Source organism: Ornithorhynchus anatinus, chromosome 8, assembly GCF_004115215.2.
Source record: "Ornithorhynchus anatinus isolate Pmale09 chromosome 8, mOrnAna1.pri.v4, whole genome shotgun sequence".
Lineage (NCBI taxonomy): Eukaryota > Metazoa > Chordata > Mammalia > Monotremata > Ornithorhynchidae > Ornithorhynchus > Ornithorhynchus anatinus.
Window position 1 is genome coordinate 41,585,167 of NC_041735.1, and position 22,343 is coordinate 41,607,509.

Consider the following 22,343-nt stretch of genomic DNA (forward strand, 5'->3'; position numbering starts at 1 on the left):
GGCAGGAAGAAACCACTCTTCTGAATTTTTTTGGCTCTTCCTGGCTTGCTGATTGGAACTATTTCCAAAACACTCGGGAAAATACAGGTCCCAGCAGGTTTTGAAAGAAGCTTCCTAATTCCCCTTCAATCCCTTTGACCTCTGATATGCCCTCAATTTGGAACTAAACATTTATATATAAACTAGCCTCCACAGGGCAGCTTCCTTTCTGCCAGTGCAGCTCGTACGAGGCTCTAAGGCTGCTGTAGATTCAGTCAGCAACATTGCAAGCCATAGCCCAGAGAACAGCTGTGTGTGTGAAAGTTAGTACAGTGTTCTGCACACAGTAAGCGCTCAATTAATACAGTTGAATGAATGAATGAATGAAACTGCTGGCTTGGAGCTAGCCAGAAGACACCTTAGGTGGAACTGCAGTTGCTTCTGCCTTTAAACAGGTTTCTCCCCGCTTTTCCCAAATTCACCAGAACAATGAACAATGATTCATCTAATAGCAGTCAGTCAGCCAATCAGTGGTATTTAATGAGTGCTTACCATGTGCAGAACACTGTACTAGGTGCTTGAGAGAGTGAAAAAGAGTTTGTAGTCACGTTCCCTGCCCATAAGGAGCTTACGGTCTAGAGGGGGAACATTGAACTCTGCAGAAGTGAGCTTCCATAGCCAAAATCATTGTAGCTTTGGATTATGCTCTTTAACTAGAAACAAAATCTAGTAGCTTCCCAATGGTGGAACCCAAAAGAAAGACCGTTTAATATCTTGATGAATTGGAACATCAGAATCACAAAAATTGAGAAACAAATAATGCAGAACAAACTATGGCTCCTTCAAATGAAATTATGTGCTTGATCTTCTAGAATCACGTTCGAGGTTTGTTCTGTGCATGTCAAGTTTGATGTTTTCTTCCCACCAGAGCTGGTGATGAAGGTACATTTCTGCTGCCAAATATATTGGTTTTCAGACAGAGAAGAATTAAAAATTTCTATTTTGAGCAAAGGCTAAATGCAAAGCATATTTAATATATGCCAAAATGCCCTTCATTATGCAGCCAAGAATCATGTCAGAGAAAGCAGGTTGTTTGTTCAATCCTTTAGGCAGTGTGATAATTTTCAGCTTTCTTTAAGGAAATTAATTTTAACCAGAAGAGACCTGAGGATCAAGTCTGAAATTTCTTCTGCTACTCAAGATAATGAGTTGTTGCAAAACACTATTTAAAATTCACTTCAAGTGTCTTAATAACAAAGAAGGAAGGGCATAAGCTATTTTATATTTTTTCAAATAATTTTCACAGTGAAAGAATAGGTTCCTAGGCATTGAAAAACTGGATGAAAAAAAGAAGTGGAATCATTTAGGGGAATAGTTTATTGGCTTCAGTATTTATTTTAGGACATTTTAAAGTCCATGTGGAAGAACTGTGAGCACTGTCATTTAAAATGACTTTCTCCTTTAGATTGGAATCTTTTGCTTGCTGCAGTTTATTCATTCGTGAAGGTGAGCTTCATCCTACTGTGGTCAGTACTGTCTGTCAGTCCTGTCCATCCACAATTTATTTCTCATCCCCTAAAATGCTGCTACTGCCTTTCCAGCTAATAATGAAAGGAATAGGCGTCACTTCATGATCAGAACACAAGGCTAAAGACGGTTTCTGATCTCTATTTCTATGCTGACTCACTGTGATCTAGGATGAATTGCTTAACTTTTCTCTGTCAAGCTTCCACATCTGTAAATATATTTATTTAGAGATTTTTCGGTGTAAAACTCTGCTTAAAACCAGATTATGGTATTGTTGGTTATTAGACATGCTACGAAGCCTGGTTCAGAATGCACACCCTCTGGTTAAATTTTATATGCTTAAAGGACATTGTCAAGCAGATACTTTCCTGGAACAATTATGGCAAATTTAGACACACCATGGAGGAGCCCATGGCCTTGGAAAACATAGGGTGGGCCTGGACTTCCCTCAACACTCCTCCTCCCTGTGTCACCTTGTGGCCAGGATGGCAGGGTCAGGTTGTTAGGGGCATGGATAACTGGGTGTCGGTGGGTGGGCAGCAAGGGCATAGATGGGAGGGGGTGTTATGGTTGGCAGGGTTTAGGGGTGTGGGTAACAAGGGTTTAGGTGGTAGGGGTCAGGGAGCAGGGCAGGCAAACAGCAGGTTTATTTGCTACCTTCCTAGGCACTGGCCCCAATGTGACACCACCAAACCAGAAGTGCCAGTAGCAACACTGAGGGGACTTTAGGGATGTTATTATTATTGCTGTTGTTTTAATTTTTTTTAAGCACTTACTACATGTCAAACACTGTTCTAAACCTTAGGAAACATACAGGTTAATCAAACCGGGCACAGCCCTCTACCACATGGAATTCACAGTCTAATTAGGAGGGAGAGCAAGTGTTTAATCCCCATTTTACACTGAGAAAACTGAGTCACAGAGAAGTTAGGTGACAGCAAGCAGTTGGCAGAGCCTTGATTAGAACCCAGGTCCTCTGACTCACAGGCCAATGCTCTTTCCATTAGGCCATGCTCTAGACTAAGCTGAAAGTTCACTGTGGGCAGGGAATGTTTCTACCAACTCCATTATACTGTATTCTCCCAAGGGTTTAGTACAGCGCTCTACACACCATAAACACTCAGGAAATGGGCAGGGGTTGTATTGTTCTCTCCCAAGCTTTTTGTACAGTTAGAGAAGCAGCATGACTTAGTGGAGAGTGCATGGGCCTGGGAGTCAGAAGGACCTGGGTTTTAATCCCAGCTCTCCCACATGTCTGCTCTCTGACCTTGGGCAAGTCACTGCCCTTTTCTTGGCCTCAGTTACATCATTTGTAAAATGGGGATTAAGAGTGTGAGCCCCAAGTAGGACAGGGACAGTGTGTAACCCGATTTGCTTGAATCCACTCCAGCGCTTAGTGCAGTGCCTGGCACAGAGTAAGTGCTTAAGAAATAATGTTATTATTATTTTGTTAGCTTATATCTACCCCAGCACTTAGAACAGTGTTTGACATATAGTAAGCACTTAACAGTTAACACATCGTAAGCACTTAACAAGTACCATTATTATTATTATTATTATTATAGTCCTCTTCACATAGTAAGTGCTGAATAAATGCCACTGATTGATCGACTGATGCTTCTCATCCTCTGATTTGCTTTTGCTGCTCCCCTTGCCGGTGTCACTGCCTATTGGAGAGTGTCAGAGGAAGGAAGATCACTGAAGGAGATGGTTAGATTAGCAGCACAGGTGCTTTCAGCTCCAGGGATACTTCGAAATTCCTTCTGGATTGGTAGCGGTACTTGAAGCCCCTTGAGCTAGGAGTTGGCAGGGAATAACTCTGCCAGCCTGTATATGCCAGACACTCTCCCCACCACTTCTCCATGTGTTTCTGCCTCCCAAATAGGAAGCTAAAGGCGGGGGAGAAATGCCACTCTCCAGAATTCCTTACTAGGTTACTGTGTTTTTTAAAAATCTAACGTGACCAGGCAACCTGATTTACACAGGGCAGTCTTGAGGTTTCAAATCTGCCCTGCATAATAGCAGCTGGAATTTGCTCACTCTCCCTGCTGGAAGAGAAGGTGCCCGTCAGAGTCCTGCTGATCTGAAGGGGTGGGGTGGTCCTCTGTGCACTCCAGCAGGCTCTATGGACCGATTGTGGGCTCCTGCTGCTTGCTGTGCAGGTTTTTCTTAAAAGAGAAGAGTATGTTCTAGCCTATAATTCATTTTAGGAGCTGTGGGGCCATAGTAAAATAAACAATGCTCTTAAAATAAAAGATTTACACACATACTTTTAAATTCAGATATTCTTCCAGCTTTACAGTGAAAAGCTCATAAAAATTCTAGCAAAGGAGACAGAATGTGTAGTATTAAAATGCAGAATTCTGTGCCAGCCTTTCTTATTTGCTAGCTATTTTGACATATTTGATTTCACCAAATGCTTACAAAGAGAAAAATTCACTTTGAAAAGCGATCTTTCAGTACTTTTCTAGAGGTTGTGATAAAACATTGCAGCTAATAGCTCAAAGCATCAAAGCTACAAATTAACTGTTTGAACTGTACACTAGACTAACATGTTCCCATGTGATTCTAAGATGAATTAGAATCTAAATATTTTGTGCCCAATCCTCTCGAGGGCCTAAAGTTACTCCCTCATAGTTAGTTGGACATTTTTGGAGAAGCATTAACTTTAGACTGCTAGGATTCTGTCTGACATTATCATAGATTCATCATAGCAGTACATTACATGGTCTCCTGGTGTTCTAAAAGAGTTAATGCCCCTTTTAACGTGCCTGACTTACTACCAGAGAGACAATTGGGAACTGGGGGAATGAGGGCCTACCCACTGGTCAGTGCCCCTCCTCGTCCTCTTTTTTTCCTTTAATGGTATTTTTTAACTGCTTACTATGTGTCGGGCACTGTACTAAACAATGGGTACATACAAGCTATTCAGGTTGGACCCAGTCCATGTCCCACATGAGGTTTTCAGTCTCAACTGCCAATTACAGTTGAGTAACTGAGTCACAGAGAACTTGAGACTTATCCAGGGTCACACATCAGACAAGTGGCAAAGCTGAAATTAGAATCTAGGTCCTTCTGACTCCCAGATCTGTGCTCTGTCCACTAGACCATGCTGCTTCTTACTAGGCCATGCTCCTCCTCCCCCTCTTTTGAGTTCTTCCCCCTTTCCCTCCCCCTCTACATATGAATATTAGTGATTCATTTTTCCTTTTTCTGAAGCTAACTACAAAATATACTTGTATATTTATAGCATTTGAGCTTAGCCCTATGGTCTCAGGGAGCAGAATGAGAAGTGACAAAGAAGGCCAAAGCCATTGATGTCACCACAATTCTAGTCTGTTTTGTTTCCACTTTTCCCAGTGACAACTTTTTAACAAGCATTTTGCTCTTTAGAGGTTACGCATCAGATGTAGTACTTACTTCCTAATGTAAGGGCATATCTCTAAATATTAGCTTCATGCACTTTATAAGATAACAATTTGGAATTAAATCTCAAGATTAAGGGCCACATTAACGCTGCTGGATTAAACCTGGGATCCCATAGAATGTAAAATGAATGTATCACTGTTTTCTGAGAAAGAAATCGGTAACTCACTCCTTTGCTGCCTTTTGGGTTTAATAAACAGTTGGTTTGATCAGTAGAATCTCACTAAACATGACAAAAGAAAGAATGAGAGTGATTTTTGTGGTAGGCAAATTTGGCAGCAAATGTCTATTTGAGAAGTGACAAGAATCAGACTGCTTTTTGTGGCCAGGAAGCTATTGGAGTAGTTGAGTTGTGCTGCCTAGGTTATTCCCCTTCAGTTCAATTCAGACTACACTGAATTAGTTCTGTAACAGTTGTGTAACTTTCTGGAGGGCTCAGAGAACTGGGCCATGATGACCTGACATTTGTAGTTTCAGCAGTTGTTGGGCCACAAGGCCCGGTATCCCCAATTTATCTGTCACTTTTAATACACCTTGAGCTGTGAGTGCTTTGGCCACCCACCTCCACAGTCCAGAGTGCTTCTGGATCCCAGTATTGCCCCAGAGTGCTGGTTAAATCTGACAATCAGTTTTATTTATTGAGCACTAACCGTGTGCAGAGTGCTGTACTGATCACTTGGGAGAGTACACAATAATGGAGAGGCATGATCCCTGCCCTCAAGGAACTTTCAGTCTAGCAAAGAAAAAAGACACTTAAATACAGTTCACATAGGGAGAGAAATAGAGTATAAGATATTTACACAAGTGTTACAGCAGCTATGGTAACTCAAGTGACACAGAAGGGCTGATGTGAAAATTGGGGGATATAAAGTGAGGTCAGGGATTAGTCAGAGAGGACCTTTCATCGGAGGCGTAATCTCAGAAGGGCTTTGAAAGTGGGAAAAACTGTGGTCTGTTGGATAGGAATAGGCAGGGAGTTCCAGGCAGAGAGGAGGGTGTGAGCAAGAGGTTGGAGGCCAGAGAGGTGAGAATAAGGCACATTAAGTAGCTTAACCTGAGTGAAGAGGGCAAATTGGGTTGTGGGGGGAAGAGAAGTGGGTAAGTAGGAAGGAGAGAGCTCCAAAAGGCCAATGGTCAGGAGTTTCTGCTTGAGATGAAGAGGAATAGACAGCACTGGAGGATTTTAAAGAGTGAGGAGATTTGAGAATTAGGACACTGAAAAATAATCTGAGCAGCAAATTGAAATATGGCCTGGAGAGAGTTGAATTAGTAGTCAAACTGGGATACGACAAGTGCCTGCACTGGTAGAGTGGGCCTTTGGATGGAGAGGAAGGGATGGGGGGAATTTGGAAGCAGATGAGGGATTTCGAAAGAGACTGAGAAGGCAGAGGTAAAAGTGAATCAAGAGAGAACCGTGTCAGAAAAACCAAGGTGAGATAGTGTTTTCAGAAGAAGGGAGTGGTCCATAACATTGAAGCAGCAGAGATTACAGAGAAATAGGACACGATAGAAGCTGTTACATTTAACAATAAGTAGGTGACTGGTGACCCTGGAGAGTCTGGTTTTAGTGGAATGAAGGAAGCAGAAATGATTCTAGAGAGTCAAACTGGACCTGGGTAAGGAGGTCTAGTATGGCTTGGTTTGGTTTTATCTGATCTGGTGCTCCCTATGGTGATATGGAAGGCCTGGGAAGCTTTTGATTCTGTGATCTTCCCAGGGCATCCTATTTCTTCAGTGTCAGGGGAGTCTGAATTCCTGGGATGGCAGGGGAACCAAACCAGGTTCCCATGGCCTACCAGACAGGTGTCACCTTGAGTCTGAGCTAGAGGCCTGCCCTAATGGGTCTCCAAGAACTGATCCAGATTCTTCACCTCAGAAGCAGCCCGGGTTCTGGAAGTGAGAGGATGTGCCATGATAAGAGAATACAGCATAGTGGCCCTCCAACATAGCATCTTTAGCAGAGCCCCCATTGAGCCCCTTCACCCTCCTCACCATGACTGTCAAATTTCAACAGCCAAGGTGGGGGTTGGGCCAGGGGGAAGGCAAGAGCAGAGGATCTATAGAGCCTTTTCTCCTGTAGAGAGTTGGCCAAAGTTGAGCCATTGGGTTATCAAGTTTGCCACCAGTGTGAGGGAACTATTTTAGCAAAGGTAAACTGGAAAATAAGTTGATTCTCCCCTGTTTTTCACTCCATATAGTTTCAGCCTCAAGGGAATTGGACCATCCGCTTAGGTCAAAAGGCATGTTGAACAGATGTGCTCTGCATTTTTTCCTGAAGGATCAATATAAGGGGAGCCTTTGAGATTTTTAGGAAAGTGTTTAAAATGACATACAAAATGTGAACATAAGTCCAACGTGGCCAGATAAGCACCTGGCATCATCTGCCTGCTGTATCTCCCCTGGCTTCTGGTCCTTTGCAGGATCGGGGCAGATCTGGACAGTGCGGATAGTGGGGGCTGATTGTCCTGGAAGCCAGTCAGTACTATTTATTGAGCACCTATTGGCCAACCCAGGGGCTACAAGTGACATCTTCCTGTGCAGTACCTATTCCCACCTTCAGTCAAAGCCCTTATCATATGGGCACATGTGGAGACAGTGGCGGTGATTATAACTAAGCACTCACAGTACCAACAACTCTGTTTCCCCCTTTGTTTACCTGAACTCTGAAGAAATAAATGTTACACAGCCAGTGAATTCCAATAAATTTGAACACTATTTCAATCAAGTTTTTATGAAAGTTGGGTGGACATTCAAAATTCGTAAAATGGAGGTTTAGAAAACTAGAGGTTTCTGGCCAAATATCAGGGCCATGAGCTTTGGAGTGTAGTGAAGATAAACTGCTGGTTGGTCATGTTGGAGTAGTAGAAGCTAAGAATGGTAGCATTAGTATTTATTGAGCACACACTTAGTGCAATTCATGGTATGAGGTGCTTTCGAAGTACATAATGAAGAACACAAACATTCTCTGCCTACAAGAAGTTTACTGTAGTGCTGGAGACGATGAAAAAATATTTTCAACTTGAATAGTCTAAATAATTGAAATGAATATAAATATATATATATGGATATATACATACATATTTATTTTCAACTTGAATAGTCTAAATAATTGAAATGAATATATATATAAGTGCCAAGGATGGGTGTGAATAAGGTGACTTAGAATTGGCTAGTCATTTTAAACAGCTTGGGCTGCTGGAAAATTAATTGGGGAAAGCTTGTTAGAGGAGGTGGGATTTGGGAGAGTATAGTATAACAGCATTGGAAGATGGGTTCTCTGCCCACAAGAAGCTTGCAGTCTAGAAATAAAAAGTATTTATAAATAATGGGAGCTGGAGAGAGAACAAAGAAGTGGTACAAATGTATTAGAATGAAATAACTGAAAAAAATATATAACCTCTTTTGGCTACTTGATAGAGTGGAGCAAATCAAACGTCTTACTCTGCTTCCCTACTGCTACTCAGTTTTGGATCATTTCACAGACCGTTAGCACTCTCAGATACTGGACAGAGGGAAAATCTGGAGGTAAACCTGAACCCATCCAGTCGGCTCCTTTTAGCAAGTGTCGTGGTGATTTGATGGGAGAGATGGTTTTGATTTTCTGTACATTTCAGTTTTTCTTGCTCTCCCTGCCTCACAGCTAAACAAATGCAAGAGTTGATAATGCAGATTGGCCTAGTGGAAAGAGCACAAACCTGGGACTCAGAGGGCATGGGTTCTAATCCAGGCTCTGCCACTCGCCTGCTGTGTGACCTTGGGGACGTCACTGAACTTCTCTGTCCCTTAGTTCCCCTATCTGCAAAATTAGGATTCAATATCTGTTCTCCATTCTACTTAGACTGTGAGCCCCTTGTGGGGCCTGATTATCTTGTATCTGCCCAGTGCTTAGTACAGTGCAGCACTTAGCAAATACCACAGTTATTATTATTGTTTTGCATGCATGTATTGATAACCCGGTGTAGGCAGGGATTGTCTCTCTTTATTGCTGAATTGTACTTTCCAAGCACATAGTACAGTGCTTTGCACATAGTAAGTGCTCAGTAAATCCGACTGAATGAATGAATAACCTCAAGGGAGAGTGAGGGAATTTTAGATGGCATTATCCAAGTGTGGATATCCTTGTCTGCTTCACATGACAGGGAACTGAAGTTTTGCTGTTCTCTGTGCACGGGCAGGGTATGAGGAAGCTGAACTCTGGGAGTGGCCAACTGGGACTCGCCCATAGAAATGAACATGTGGCATGGGATGGGAATGGGGTAACAGTGTGACTGCTGGCCTCCCCGTGACTTCACATCCAGAGTTAGGGGAAGTAATTTGTGCAATCATGTTCACACACTGGCCATTCTCTCTCTGAATACAGGGCCAGGGGGCCAGATATTTGGCTCTTGCTTCCTCTTCTGACCTTAGGCTGATGAACTCTTCTCAGCGTTGCCTGTCAGTATCAGAACGTGGATAATATTTGCCACCTACTTGCTCTTTGTGGGCAGTGAGGGAGTGTTTCTAACAATAATTTTTCAAAGGCTATGAATGAAGGGGATTTGGACAGTCTCCTGTGTTTTACCCTCCAACTGAGTAAGATGTTCATCCCCTCAGAAAAATCTCTTGTCAGTCTCAGATGTGTGCAAAGATGAATCCTACATGGATAGTGGGAAGATGAACTGACCTAACAGTTCTTTGATATATACCTGACCAGAAATGCTGTTTTTATTTGGAAGATCTTTGATTTATCTGCTTCCATGGACCTAGTGGAGGATGTTACTTTTCTAGCTTAAAACCCAAGCAGTTTTAGAATGTACTCAATGGTCAGAATTTAAATCCACTTAATAATTTTCTTCTAACTAGTCTTCAATTGCTCTTTTCTTCTTTTTTTTGATGCTCTTTTATTTGTTTTATGAAACCTTTTTAAAGCAGTTTTTAGCATTGTAAGATTTAAACTCCAGAATCTTAATCTAATTAATTTTTACACTATTTTATTTTAATTCCTCCAAATCCATCCTTACTGATAAAAAGAGTTGTGCCATATAAATGACTTATTTTTCCAACTGAACTGTTTTCTCATTCATAGTTATTGAAACCAATAACATGAAGAGGTTGAATACATTTATTGAATCCATTGCTCTATGACTTAACCTATATTGTTCTCTCCCACTGTTGATTTCTCCCACTGGAGAAATCTAGAAATGCAACTGCATAGCTTCCATGTTTTAAAAGTGTGTTTTCTAAGCAGCACCTTCAGTTAACTTGGCTTAAACAAAAATTATGTGGAGAGCCAAAATACCATTGTATGTATATTTTTTACTAATTAAAATATGAAGTCAATTTTCTCCAATATTTACATCCCTACATTAAGGTTGTGTTTGTCACTGTCTTAGACATAGAAAAAATTAGAAAATTTCATGAAAAAACCCATACATATCCCTGTTTTTAGGATTTTGGTTTCAAAATATGGATAAAATGTAATAAATATTTTCCATGAATAGTAAAAATGAATAGAATGCAAGCACCTCCCTTTACACTGATCTGCAGAGCTTGCGTTTGATTATTCCAAGTAGCCAAGGGAAGTAGTGTGGTCTGGTGGATGGAGAATAGGCCTGGGAGTCAGAAGGACCTGGGGTTCTAATCTCAGCTCCACCACTTGTCTTCTGCACGATCTTGGGCAAATCAGTTGGTTTCTCTGTGCCTCAGCTACCTCATCTGTAGCATGGGGATTAAGACTGTGAGCTCTATGAGGGACATGGACTGTATCCAACCTGATTACCTTATATCTACCCCAGCGCTTAGAACAGTGCCTGGCATAAAATAAGCATTTAACAAATACCAGTTAAAAACACAAACAAACAAAAAAACATGTTACAGTCTCTGCATATGAGTGGAAAATGACAAGTGGGAAATGCGTAACCGTTATGGGAATTCAACCTGATCAACATATTTATGCAGTCATCATGATCACAAGGGGTTACAATTGCCCTACAATTTAGTCCCACCAGAGGCTGAAACTGTCTCAATTATTTTTTAGTGGCAAGAGAAACTGAAAATCACACTTGTGTTACCAATGACTCTGTGTAGATGGCTCAGGACTGGATTCCACCTGAGACCAAGTGCCCAAGGTGGCAACATCTATGTATCAAGTTGGCTTGTTTTCAACAGGGTGTAGCATTATGTAAACCTTTGTATGATGTTTACGGAGACCAAATTAGGGAAGGAGCCCAGGAGAAGGGGGAAGAAAGGTGGAATGTTGCCAAGAAAAGGCAAAATAAAGAGGAAATAATGAAAGCACCAGAGGAAAAGGAGAATGAAGGTGCAAATAAAAAGATCAATGGAAAGAGATGAGTGAATCAAAGGCTAAAGTGATTGAGTGGAGGCAACTAGAAAGGAGACCCAAGAAAAGATGAAATGAGGGAAGAGAATGAGAGCATACGAAACGGAAGAGGACAAAACCAAAAGGCAGAAATAGTGGTGGTCATAATTTGGAGCTCTTCATCAGTTTTTCCACTGACTAATGCGAAATCCAACCACTGACTGACTAATGGCTATATCCTGCTGTCAGCCCAGAGCCAAAGGCTCCTTATTTCTTCAGAGGGAATAACCTAAAAATGAGGAATAGCAAAACTCCCAAATGTCTTTTCCCCACCTGAGCTACATCCTTGTGGAGCCTGATTATCCCACGGTGGAATAAGGTCCCTAGTTCAGCTACAAAAGATTTTCTGGGGCAAAGATGTGCAAAGAAAAATGAGTAACAGTCCTCTTTATTTGTGGAAAACTGTGATTGACATCAGACTTTTCTGCAGGTCTCACGGTATGACTGTGACCTTCCAGGGACTATCCACAAATGCGATGTAAAAATGTCATTTGGCCCCATCACAGAATGACTTTATCTTCCCCAGTTAAACATCCACTTTGCTTTTCCCAAGAGCAACACCAAAGAAAGCAAGGAAAAAAAAAAAAGATGGAAAAGAACGATTCAAGGGAGAAAGCAAGAGGAGATGGTATTTTTTTCCCCTCCAGAGCAGACCTTTGTTCCCAGAGAGTTAGGAAAAAGCAATGGCTAAAAAAACAGCTGACTCCTTTTGCAGTGCTCTTTTATGGAAGTTGATCTGGCCATTTGGATGGAATGAGTACCAACAAGGAAGAAATACAGTGATTTTCTACTTCACAATATTTTATTTCAGTGTTCCTAAGACGGAAGAATGGCATCGTCAAGTTGAAGCAGAGAAGACTGTCCTTACTAATGTATTATCATTGCATTTATTCTTACAGGGACAAGCTGATCTTCTCAAATATGCTAAAAATGAGACAATGGAGAACCTGAAGCAAATCCAGCTTGCTGCTCTTTCATGTGGACTGAATAAACCAGGCACTGTAAATTCAGAAGTCTCGAAGCCTCGTCGGAGCCTGGAGGCCATACCTGAAAAAGCAAATGACGAAACTGGAGAATGAGAGAACTTTATAGTCATTATTATGGAGTTTATAACTCTAGGACCAATTGTAGCCACACAGGACATTTGCTTTGCACTCACAATTGAGAAATAAATACATTTGGAATCCCAAAGCACAACTGGAAAAGTTTTTAAACTGTGAACGTTTGTAGCAATTTTGCTTGTGAAGGCAAAAGAAATGAACGGAAATCATATGATTGGTCAAAATAGTCTTATTTGTGTTGAGGTATCATAATTCAGTAACTGCAAAGAATAGGTTATTGATTAGACAGTTGAGAAACTTATTTCTGAAGGAAAGTAATCTTTTGAAGATTTGGTAAGTCACAGAAGCATATGTAGGAGGGAACTGGATGTACACATTTTATTGAATGTGTGATTTTTGTCAATCTGAATTAGGGCTACAGAAGATTTGGTTGTATGCTTGCTGAGCCATAATTAAAAATGAGAATGTAGTTGGACAATGCTCATTGTATCTTTGGTGCACTATAGGAGAGCCATTGTGAAAAAGGAAAATGTGCAATCAGTTTGAAGTCCTCTAACATGCGTATTATTTCTGCCTAAGAACTTCTGCGAATGTGTCTATCTAATGTAAAAGTGACCAAATTGCAAGCAACACACTGTAAATAGTTTTTCATTGTGTGAAGTGAAGTGTTCATATTAAAAAAGTTTTATGATATTTCTCCCATGCAAGTAAAGCTTTTAACTAAATTTTAACTTTTTTATTTTCTAGTCCAAAAGTATTCTACTTGTAAGGATAGTTACCACCATCCTTTTGAGAGGTTTGTCAAATGATGATGCTGTTCTGGGATGTTGGTTTCTTTGTTAGGTTTTTGACAATATTAGGTTATGGTAGCTGACTGTTGCTGTTAAACGAACATCCCAAACTATGGCCATCGTCTCAGTATTCTTCATTTAACAGTACAGGGCAGTGTACCATGACAGCGTGCAATAAGTTAGAAGGAAAAATAAAAAGATGAGATTAAATGTAGTTTTTGTGGAGCCATTTAAGTTTTTAATCAAATCTTTTCTTGTTTTCACGAATCGGTAAAACTTTGGCTCATTTCAGAAGAGGAACTCCCCATTGCATTCTGATTATTGCTTTGTCCAAAAACACGATTGCTTTTATGATTTTGAAAATGTAAAAGCTCTTTTGCAAAAGCCCCTCTTAGAGTCATTGTATTCCTCCTTCCAACAGTTTAGATAGATTAGCTAGAGAAATGTTTACAATGTTGATCTTAGTTTCCTGTAAGTCTAGTGCATAAAACGAGGCAAATTAAGGCTAATGCAGCCCCTCATGTTAAATTGTTTAAGTAAAGAAAACAATCAGAAAAATTGAGGAGCCTGGGCTGAATTAAAGGCATTTCTTTATATTTTATGTCTGTCATCTTAATCCTTTCTTAGTGTCCATGGCTTTGGTCTAGATCTAGACAAAGTTGGCTTACTTGTTAATATGATTCCAAAAGACAAAGTAAAGATGATAATTGTGGTATTTGTTAAGCGCTTATTATGTGCCAAGCACATTATGTACTGAGTGGGGGGGTGAGGGGGTAGATACAAGATAATCAAGTCAGATGCAGATGAGACTATTTAAAAGCATGAAAGAGAAGTAATTTAGATCATGTAATTCTATGCATATGTCAGCTGATCATAGAGTTGGCAGTTCAGTGATGTGCACCTAATCTCGGTTCACTTGGCTATTTTTAGCCATGTGCTTTTTCTTAACTCTGTGGGGTGAAATTGCAAAAAAGCAAGGAGTGTACCCTATGGGAATTATGCACAATTTATCTCTGAATGTCCAAAGAGTGATTTAAAAAAATGTCATCAGCAATCCTTTTGCCTCCTCCTGCAGTTTGGTTAATAGCAATATTCAATTTAGAGTGAAAACCAGACGCCTTAGAGAGTAATCTTAAAAAAAATCAATGTCATATCTAATAATTGTCTTTAAAATAAGATTGAAAGCTGCATGCCGTGCTAAGGGTTGTCACGTGTGCCACGTAGAATGCTTTTAACAATGATGTGGCTTTATCTTTTGTAAGGAAAGTAATTTAAGGAATATACAGATCAGACACTGGGTACTATGTAATGGCTGGGGTTTTTAGACACTGGCAGAATCATCCTTTTCAAAACATGCCAAGCAAACTGGAGAAGAAAACAAAAAAGAAATGTGCATTATAGCAAAGCCAAAGTAGTGTATCATTAAATGTGAGATTTCTCTCTTGCTCACACAAAGCATGTGTAGTCATGTGCCCTCATAATCCCTCAATGAGTGACACTTGCTCAAATTTTTAGTTATCACTATTGTGTATTAATAGTCTCATTCCTATTGAAATCATGATTAGAGAGGAAAAGTACAGTGTCCATTTAAAAGTTATTTTGGACACAAATTGTATCCAGTTATTTTGGAACTTCCTGTGATTCATTATAAAATTGGAAAACTTTTTGAATTGAACCAGTATATATTATTAATACTGTTTAATGGTGGTGAATTCCACAACAGGTCCAATGAAGGAAACAAAGAAGTTAAGAAATGGACAGGTGATGGGTTGCCTGATCTTCTGGAAAATGTGGATTCTTAAACAATTCTAAATAATCGGGCCTCGTGGAAGGGAGAAGTGGTACAGTGTCACAAAACTGGGCCTTCGTGGGGCAGAGGGGAAAGGCAGCCTGGAGAGATTCACTGCTAGGGTCTGCAGGGGCCAAGGTATGGGAAGGGGAGTGGAAAGCAGGCAGCTGGTGTGGCCGGAGAAGTCTGTTCCTTGGGACTCCTCAAGGTTAATTCTCCTTTAGGAATCGAAAGCCATGTGTGTAAATGAGTGTTTACACGTTCACCCCATTATAATTAAAAGCATCTAGGGCACTGAGGAAACGAAAGCCCTCTGATTGTGTAGATCCTGCCCAGGTTCTGAAATTGCTTTTAACAGTAATGAAAGCCAGAAACCCTGTAGGCATATTGGGTAACTTTCAGTTTGGGCAAATAATTTCCCCTCTCTGCTTTTCTTGGAAAAGTTTAAACTATTCTCTTTTAACTCTTTTCTAAGTATGTAGCTTGGCTTCTTTATCTTACCCATAATTGTCTCAAGTGATTTTTGAAACCCATTTCTAACCCTGTAGCTTCTTTACTTAACCCACAGATGTCTCAAATCAAGATGCATGATATACTTATCAGAAAACTGGAAAATATGATTTCCATCTTTGAAATGTATATGGTGGGAGCAGATCTGGTTAAAGGGTCATTCCCCCAAAGTTATTAAAAATGATTTTCTGTTCACCTTGGGAGTGCTGGTAAATGTATGAAGTGGAGGTTCATAATAGTTGATCTCAATTGGTGACTGAGGTGAGGAACAGAGGGTATGCTTCCCAAATTCACAGTTGATAACAAATTAGGGAGGTTTGCATTTGGAGAACCAGATTAAAAATGCTACACTGGAGAAAAGGTCAGATTTTTAAACCAAATGACATTAATTTCAGCCAAAGGTAACAAATTCCACTAAAAGCAAACAAAAGTAACTAAATAAGACTGGTTTTCATAAGCTTTACAAGAAAATATCTGAAAAATCATGGTGGGACATAGGATAACTCTGCAATCAATCAGTGGTATTTATTGAAAACTTACTGTGTGTAGAACCCTGTACTCAGCACTTGGGATAGCTCAGCACAACAGAATTAACAGGTATGTTCCCTGCCCACAGCACTAAGATGTGGAGACAGTGACAGAGCATGGAGAAAGCCTGAGGTGATTCTTCCATCACTGCTGAGAATTGGGTCCAGGCTTTTTTTTTTTAACTTTTATGATTTTTTTTTATAGCCCTTCAGCTGAAATCTGATATGATGAGCTCAGGGAAGACCAGCAGAAAGTCAAAGAGGTAACTAAATGTTTGGGGAAGTAATCTCCCATGGTAAAAGCTAAAGAATCTGGAATTTTTTAGTCTAGAAAAGAGAATTGAAGAGAATTCAATAATAATCCTCGAACATGTCGATCAGTCACTTATTGCATGCTCACTCTGTGCAGAGTACTGTACCACGGACTTGGGAGAGTATTGATTAATGGAGTTGGTAGACATGTTTCCTGCCCATAAGGAGCAGTTTAGAGACTATATTCTAATTTAGTCTAATGAATAATACCAGCATTTTTCACCAAAGTGTGTATACCCAGGGGAATTTGCAAGGGAGGGTTTTGGAGTCTCTGAAGACATTTCTTTCTGGAATGGTTTCAAATGTTACTACTTGGAGGACATGGATCAGATCACTCCTTGAGATCTCTTCCAACTTTATTAGTCTATAAAAAGGAAAAAAAAGCCGTTTTATTTCTATCGTAACAAAAAGGCAGAATAGTAAATATTAGTTTAGAAGACCTTGACTTCTGTGTGAATTGTTGATCATCTGTTGAACTGTTGTTGAGGGAGATGAATAATTCCAAGGGGAAGTGGTAACAATGGGGATTTCATTACTTGTTTTCATCAAGGGAAGCACTTTGGGTTGACTCAGGACAAGAGGCAGGTAAACTTCCTTTTACATGTGTAACTTCGGTTTGCCAGCATGTCTCATTAAGTTATAAGTGACTGGGAGAAGGGAAGAAGAAGCAGAATATCCAAGAGTGTACAATGTGCCAAGCACTGTGCTAAGTTCTGGGGTAGATACAAAATAATCAGCTCCCACATGGGGCTCACAGTCTAAGTTTGAGGGAGAATAGATATTGAATCCCTATTTAGCAGATTAAGAAACTGAGGCACAGAGAAATTAAGCAACTTGCCCTAGGTCGAACAGCAGACAAGTGGCAGAGCCAGGCTTAGAGCCCAGGTCCTCTGACTCTCAGGCCTTTGCTCTTAGTCACTTGTTTTCTGCTTCTAGCTCAACCATGGATTGCAACTTTTCAGTTTTGAGCATAGGGGTGAGTAGCATGCTTAGAAAGAGAGGTTTGTCACATGCCTTCCCAATAGTTAATTGTGGACATGAGACTAACCCAATGGCTTCTTTCATTCCCATCTGTGTGCTCTCTGGCTCATGTGAGTGGCCCTCCCCCTCCACTCTGATTTGAGAAGTGAGAGTTTGGCATCTAGCATTTAAGCTCATCCCCAGGGATTGGAAGGCACTGTGGATCCAGGGGTCATAATCACAGAAGGAGGACATGCCTTGGGGAACAGGAGGAAATGGCTTAACCTTTAACACTTATAAGTGAGGATCAAGGAGACAATTACTCTTTTTGGCACTATGGAATCAATGCCTATGATGCCATTTTCTTTCATCAGATATGGGGACATCTCCATTCTTGCTTTGAAGATAAGTAATATTTTTTTTCCACAAGATATATTCATTTATTCATTGCATTTTGGCAATTTACCATTTTCAAGTGAAATTGATCTCTCTCAGGTTTAGAGTTTGAATATTTCACTGTATAATTCTATATTCTACAATCTACAGTTCAATACTTCTGTAGTCCTCTAAACTGTAAGCATGTTGTGGGCAGGGAACGTCTCTCAACTCTGTTATATTGTACTGTCCCAAGCACTAAGTACATTGAAGTACACATAGTAAGCACTCAATAAATACGATTGATTGATTGATATGCAGAATAACCCAGCAGTTCAGGTAGTTGAGGGACTCAACGGATTTACTACACTTTCCTTTTATATTGATATTGGTTTAGGACTTCAGAGTGGATTCCTAACTAGAAGTATGTAGAGAAATACATACTAGGAAAAAATTATGTCGTTGAATCAATCAATCAGTGGTATTTATTGAGCACTTACACTTCTGTACTGTACACTAAACTAAGCATTTCAGAGTACAACAGAGTTGGCAGATACGTTCCCTGTCCACAGTGAGTTTGCAACTTAAAGGGGGAGTCAGACATTAATAGAAGTTTTAAATTATCCATTGAACAAAATTATTTTTATTTTCTGCTGTAGAGCTTGATTTTGGAATTAGAAAAAATTATCCAGCAGCTCTTTGAACCAAAATCAGAGATTCTAGCATCAAAGAATCTGTGGAGTCATTTGAACATGCAATGAAGTCCCACTGCTACCTTTCAACATTCATTAGTCTGGAAAACTCTTCAAATGAGTATGTTTTATCAGTCTTTCTTAATGAAGGTGCCAAATCCTGGTAAACTTGTCCCTTTGAATTGTGCCAAATATTTCCCCTAAACAAACAGGTATGTTCATATCCTGATAAAGTAAGGCAAAGTCCCAATTGAAAAATCGAAGACTTAAATAGTTGGAATGAAAATAAAATATAAGGAAAATTACCAGTCCTGCTTTCCTCTATTTTCCTTTGCCCTCCAAATAGTCTCTTCCTCTTTCTTTTTGTATCACTTATTTTCCTAATTTTCCTCAAAGCTGACACTGTCCTCCCAGGGGATGTTGCTAGGAATTAGCTCTGGGATCTGTGGATGCTATGTTTCATCTACTGGAACTCTTCTTTTGTAAAAAATGACATACTCTGTGATTAAAGAAAAAACAGAGGCAGCCGAAATTTAGATCCAGAGCAGGTTAATTCAAAGTACAAGAGACAAGCACTGATAGAGGCACCTTCAGGAAATTGATTTATTGAAAATAATGAAACTTGCAAATCTTCATTCAATTCCATATCATTTGTACTCATAAAGCATTCTTCAAAACTTCATGACAGTACGATATAAAAATATGGAATAGTTTTAGGTGTTTATTTCAATACTTCCTTTATAGTGGTGGTTCCTTGAACATTTGAAGCTTGTTATGGTAATCTTGTTCATTCAAGAGTATACTATTTAGACATACAAATCATCAGAAAAATTGCCTTTATGATATGCAAAGAATTCCAAATTCCCAGATTACAGTTATACAGAGGAGGACTATGCTGCAAGTTGAATGCTTGAATAGATTTTTTAAACAATATAAAATGTATTTATATATAGTTTTTCTTTTCAGGAAGATGGATTAATGTGCATAAATCTATAGAATACAAATATTTTGTATACAGCGCTCAGATGTTCTTTATGAAAAAAACCCAAAAATCAAAGATGTAGTTGATTACAGATAACAACAGCGAATGACTTTCTCCAAAGGTGAGCGTGATCTTCAAGCTTCTCACTGACTGAGGTGAAATATATTGTGCAAGTGAAACAGGTAAGCCCTCTCTAGAGACTGCACCTTATCCAGTTTCATTTTCAACATTATCGGTTTTACAGATTTTTTAGCTTGATGCACCACATTGTAGTTTTCCTAATACAGGCACTTCAGTATTGTAATCTTTATCCTGGCTGCACTCATTTATCCTTTAGAAGATTTCAATAGATGGTTGTATTATATGTCTAATATTGAAAACTAACTCCAAATTAATTCATTCAGTCGTATTTATTGAGCGCTTACTGCAGAGCCCTGTGCTAAGCGCTTGGAAAGTACAATTTGGCAACAGATACAGACTATCCCTACCCAACAACGGGCTCACAGTCTAGATTCTAGAAGGTTAACTACCAAACGTGGACAGGGAACATGTCTAATAATAATAATGTTGGTATTTGTTAAGCGCTTACTATGTGCAAATCACTATTCTAAGCACTGGGGGAGATACAGGGTCATCAGATTGTCCCTTGTGGGGCTAACAATTTTTAATCCCCATTTTTACAGATGAGGGAACTGAGGCACAGAGAAGTGAAGTGACTTGCCCAAGGTCACACAGCAGACAGGCGGCAGAGGCGGGATTAGAACCCGCGACCTCTGATTCCCAAGCCCCGGGCTCTTGCCACTCAGCCACACTCCTTCCCAAAAAGATTCCCTGCCTTCGAAAGAAGGATTTGCAGAAAGACAAGAAAATAAACCATGCCGAAACCCAAGATCGAACCAGGGACCGTTAGATCTTCAGTCTAACGTTCTCCCAACTGAGCTATTTCAGCCTCTACTGTATTGTAATAATAATAATAATGGTATTTGTTAAGCGCTTACTATGTGCCAAGCACTGTTCTAAGCACTGGCATAGATACAGGGTAATGAGGTTGTCCCACCTGGGGCTCACAGTCTTAATCCCCATTTTCCAGATGAGGTAACTGAGGCCCAGAGAAGTGAAGTGATTTACCCAAGGACACACAGCAGACAAGTGGCAGACCCATGATTAGAACCCATGACCTTTGACTCCCAAGCCTGGTGTTCTTACGTAAGCAGCGTACGCTCCAAATGCTTAGTTCAGTGCTCTGCACACAGTAAGTGCTCAATAAATATGATTGATTCAAACATAGCACTCTTTGAACACCCTGTGCACAGTTTGTTTGGGGGGGGCGAATAAAACAGTGCTAACAGTTCAATTTGAAGAAGTGGAAATTTCACACCTTCTGGCTCTCATTTCATCAACACTAAAAAAAAGGGTGGGTAAAATTGCCACTGTTCTACTTTTTCTATAGTCTCCCCTGAATTCCTTTTTGAGTCACTTGCAGGACTCTGAAGGGCCAACATGAGTGTTTCATCTGCCTTGGGCCAGCTGGCAGCCTGGGACAGGAAGAGTTTAAAGAGCAGCTTTGCTCACCATGCCAAGAACTCTGCTTCTCGACCTCCCCGGGAATAGTCTCACTTGCCTTGCCAGTAACTCTGCTTCTGGAACTGCTTCTCTTTGGATTGAGCCAAAAGGTTCAAGTGGTTCCGGAATAGGTCCAACATTGACCCAGGTCTGTCTGGAGCGATGGCAGTTTAAAGAGTAAAAGGGTAATTCCATTTCCTTCTCAATTCCCCACTTTGTATTAGGACTGCAAAAATAATAGAACTGTCAATCAATTATATTTATTGACCACTTACTGTGTGCAGAGCACTGTACTAAGCGCTTGGGAGAATGCAATATAACAATAAACAGACACATTCCCTATGCACAACAATCTTACAGTCTAGAGGACTGCTTTGACTGGGCCCCCTGCCCCACATTTGATGATTCGACTAGTGCTAGACGATTAACACAATTCAGTTGCTCATTCAATCATATTTATTAAGCACATAGTAAGTGCTCATCCGGTTTGCATCCCCTTGGGTGAGCCCCTCCCCTCAAACAGGCTCCCAGTGAATGAATGATAGCCCTGATTTGGCACTTTGTTCCCCTGTAACTGGCTCTGGTGTGCAATGATTTTCAGATTGGGTCTCTCTTCTTCCTTCTCTGGAATTACTTGTAACTTGTTTGGCTGTTTCTAAACTTTGGTATTTTCCCTGGAAAGGATATTTTATCTTTGTCCCTCATCTAGAATCTAATTTTAGAGGAAATATGTGCTGCTATGAGAGAAAGAAAATGGCTTAAAGTAATTTGTAAAGTCCAGCAGTTCTGTTTGTCACCCTCTCAAGTGCTTACAGGTGATTGCTTTCATTTTTCTGGTCAGTAGTTGATCAGATGTAAGGGGTGTGAGCGGGATTAAAACAAAACTGCTATGGGCAAAGCCAGTCACGGACTCACAGATCCTTCCTTTTATAGATTTCCGGGCCAATTTCTAGGCCCAAACATGGCACAAGCTTAATAAGTACCATTACTGCTAGGAAGCAGTTCCAATGTGTGGAGCACTATACTAGTGCTGGGAGAATCCACTGATTGCAATTGAGTAAGTTTCTCAGTCTGCAGGAGGCTCACAACGTGGGCAGAGGTCGGCTGGGAGTTCAGTGAGTGAGAAGAAAATGACATGCCAAATTCAAGAGTTTAGAAACGACCACAGTAAAAAATAATAGTTCATATACATACAGTCCTCTAGACTGTACGTTTCTTGTGGGTAGGGAATGTGTCTACCAACTCTTTTGTATTCTTCCAAGTGCTTAATCCACTAATCTGCATACAGTAAACACCTAATAAATACCACTGATGGATTGATTTAACTTCTTGGGCTCTCCATCAGTCCAGTCCTGCCACACTAGTCAAACTATCACCATCTTCTGATCATTCAAATTGGTTGGGAAGATAAGCTTCTCTCTCTCAATGTCAGGGAAAGATGAGGAGAGGAGGTAGCCAGCCCTGGCTCTTGGACACTCCCTGCGAGCCTGG

At 40.3% G+C, this 22,343-nt stretch overlaps 1 protein-coding gene and 1 non-coding gene across 2 annotated transcripts in view; one reads left to right on the forward strand and one right to left on the reverse strand.

The window, feature by feature from the left end:
• The window catches only part of PLCL2 (phospholipase C like 2), a 163,123-nt gene extending 149,269 nt beyond the window's left edge, over positions 1 to 13,854 (forward strand). The window contains exon 7 of the mRNA XM_029070732.2: positions 12,190 to 13,854. Coding sequence (XP_028926565.1) covers positions 12,190 to 12,369 — 180 coding nt within the window. The 3' untranslated portion in view covers positions 12,370 to 13,854. The remainder of the gene's footprint in view (positions 1 to 12,189) is intronic.
• A 6,311-nt stretch (positions 13,855 to 20,165) lies between these two features.
• Positions 20,166 to 20,238, reverse strand: TRNAF-GAA. The gene has a single exon. It is a non-coding gene; the product is annotated as a tRNA-Phe (tRNA).
• Between the last annotated feature and the right edge of the window lie 2,105 nt (positions 20,239 to 22,343).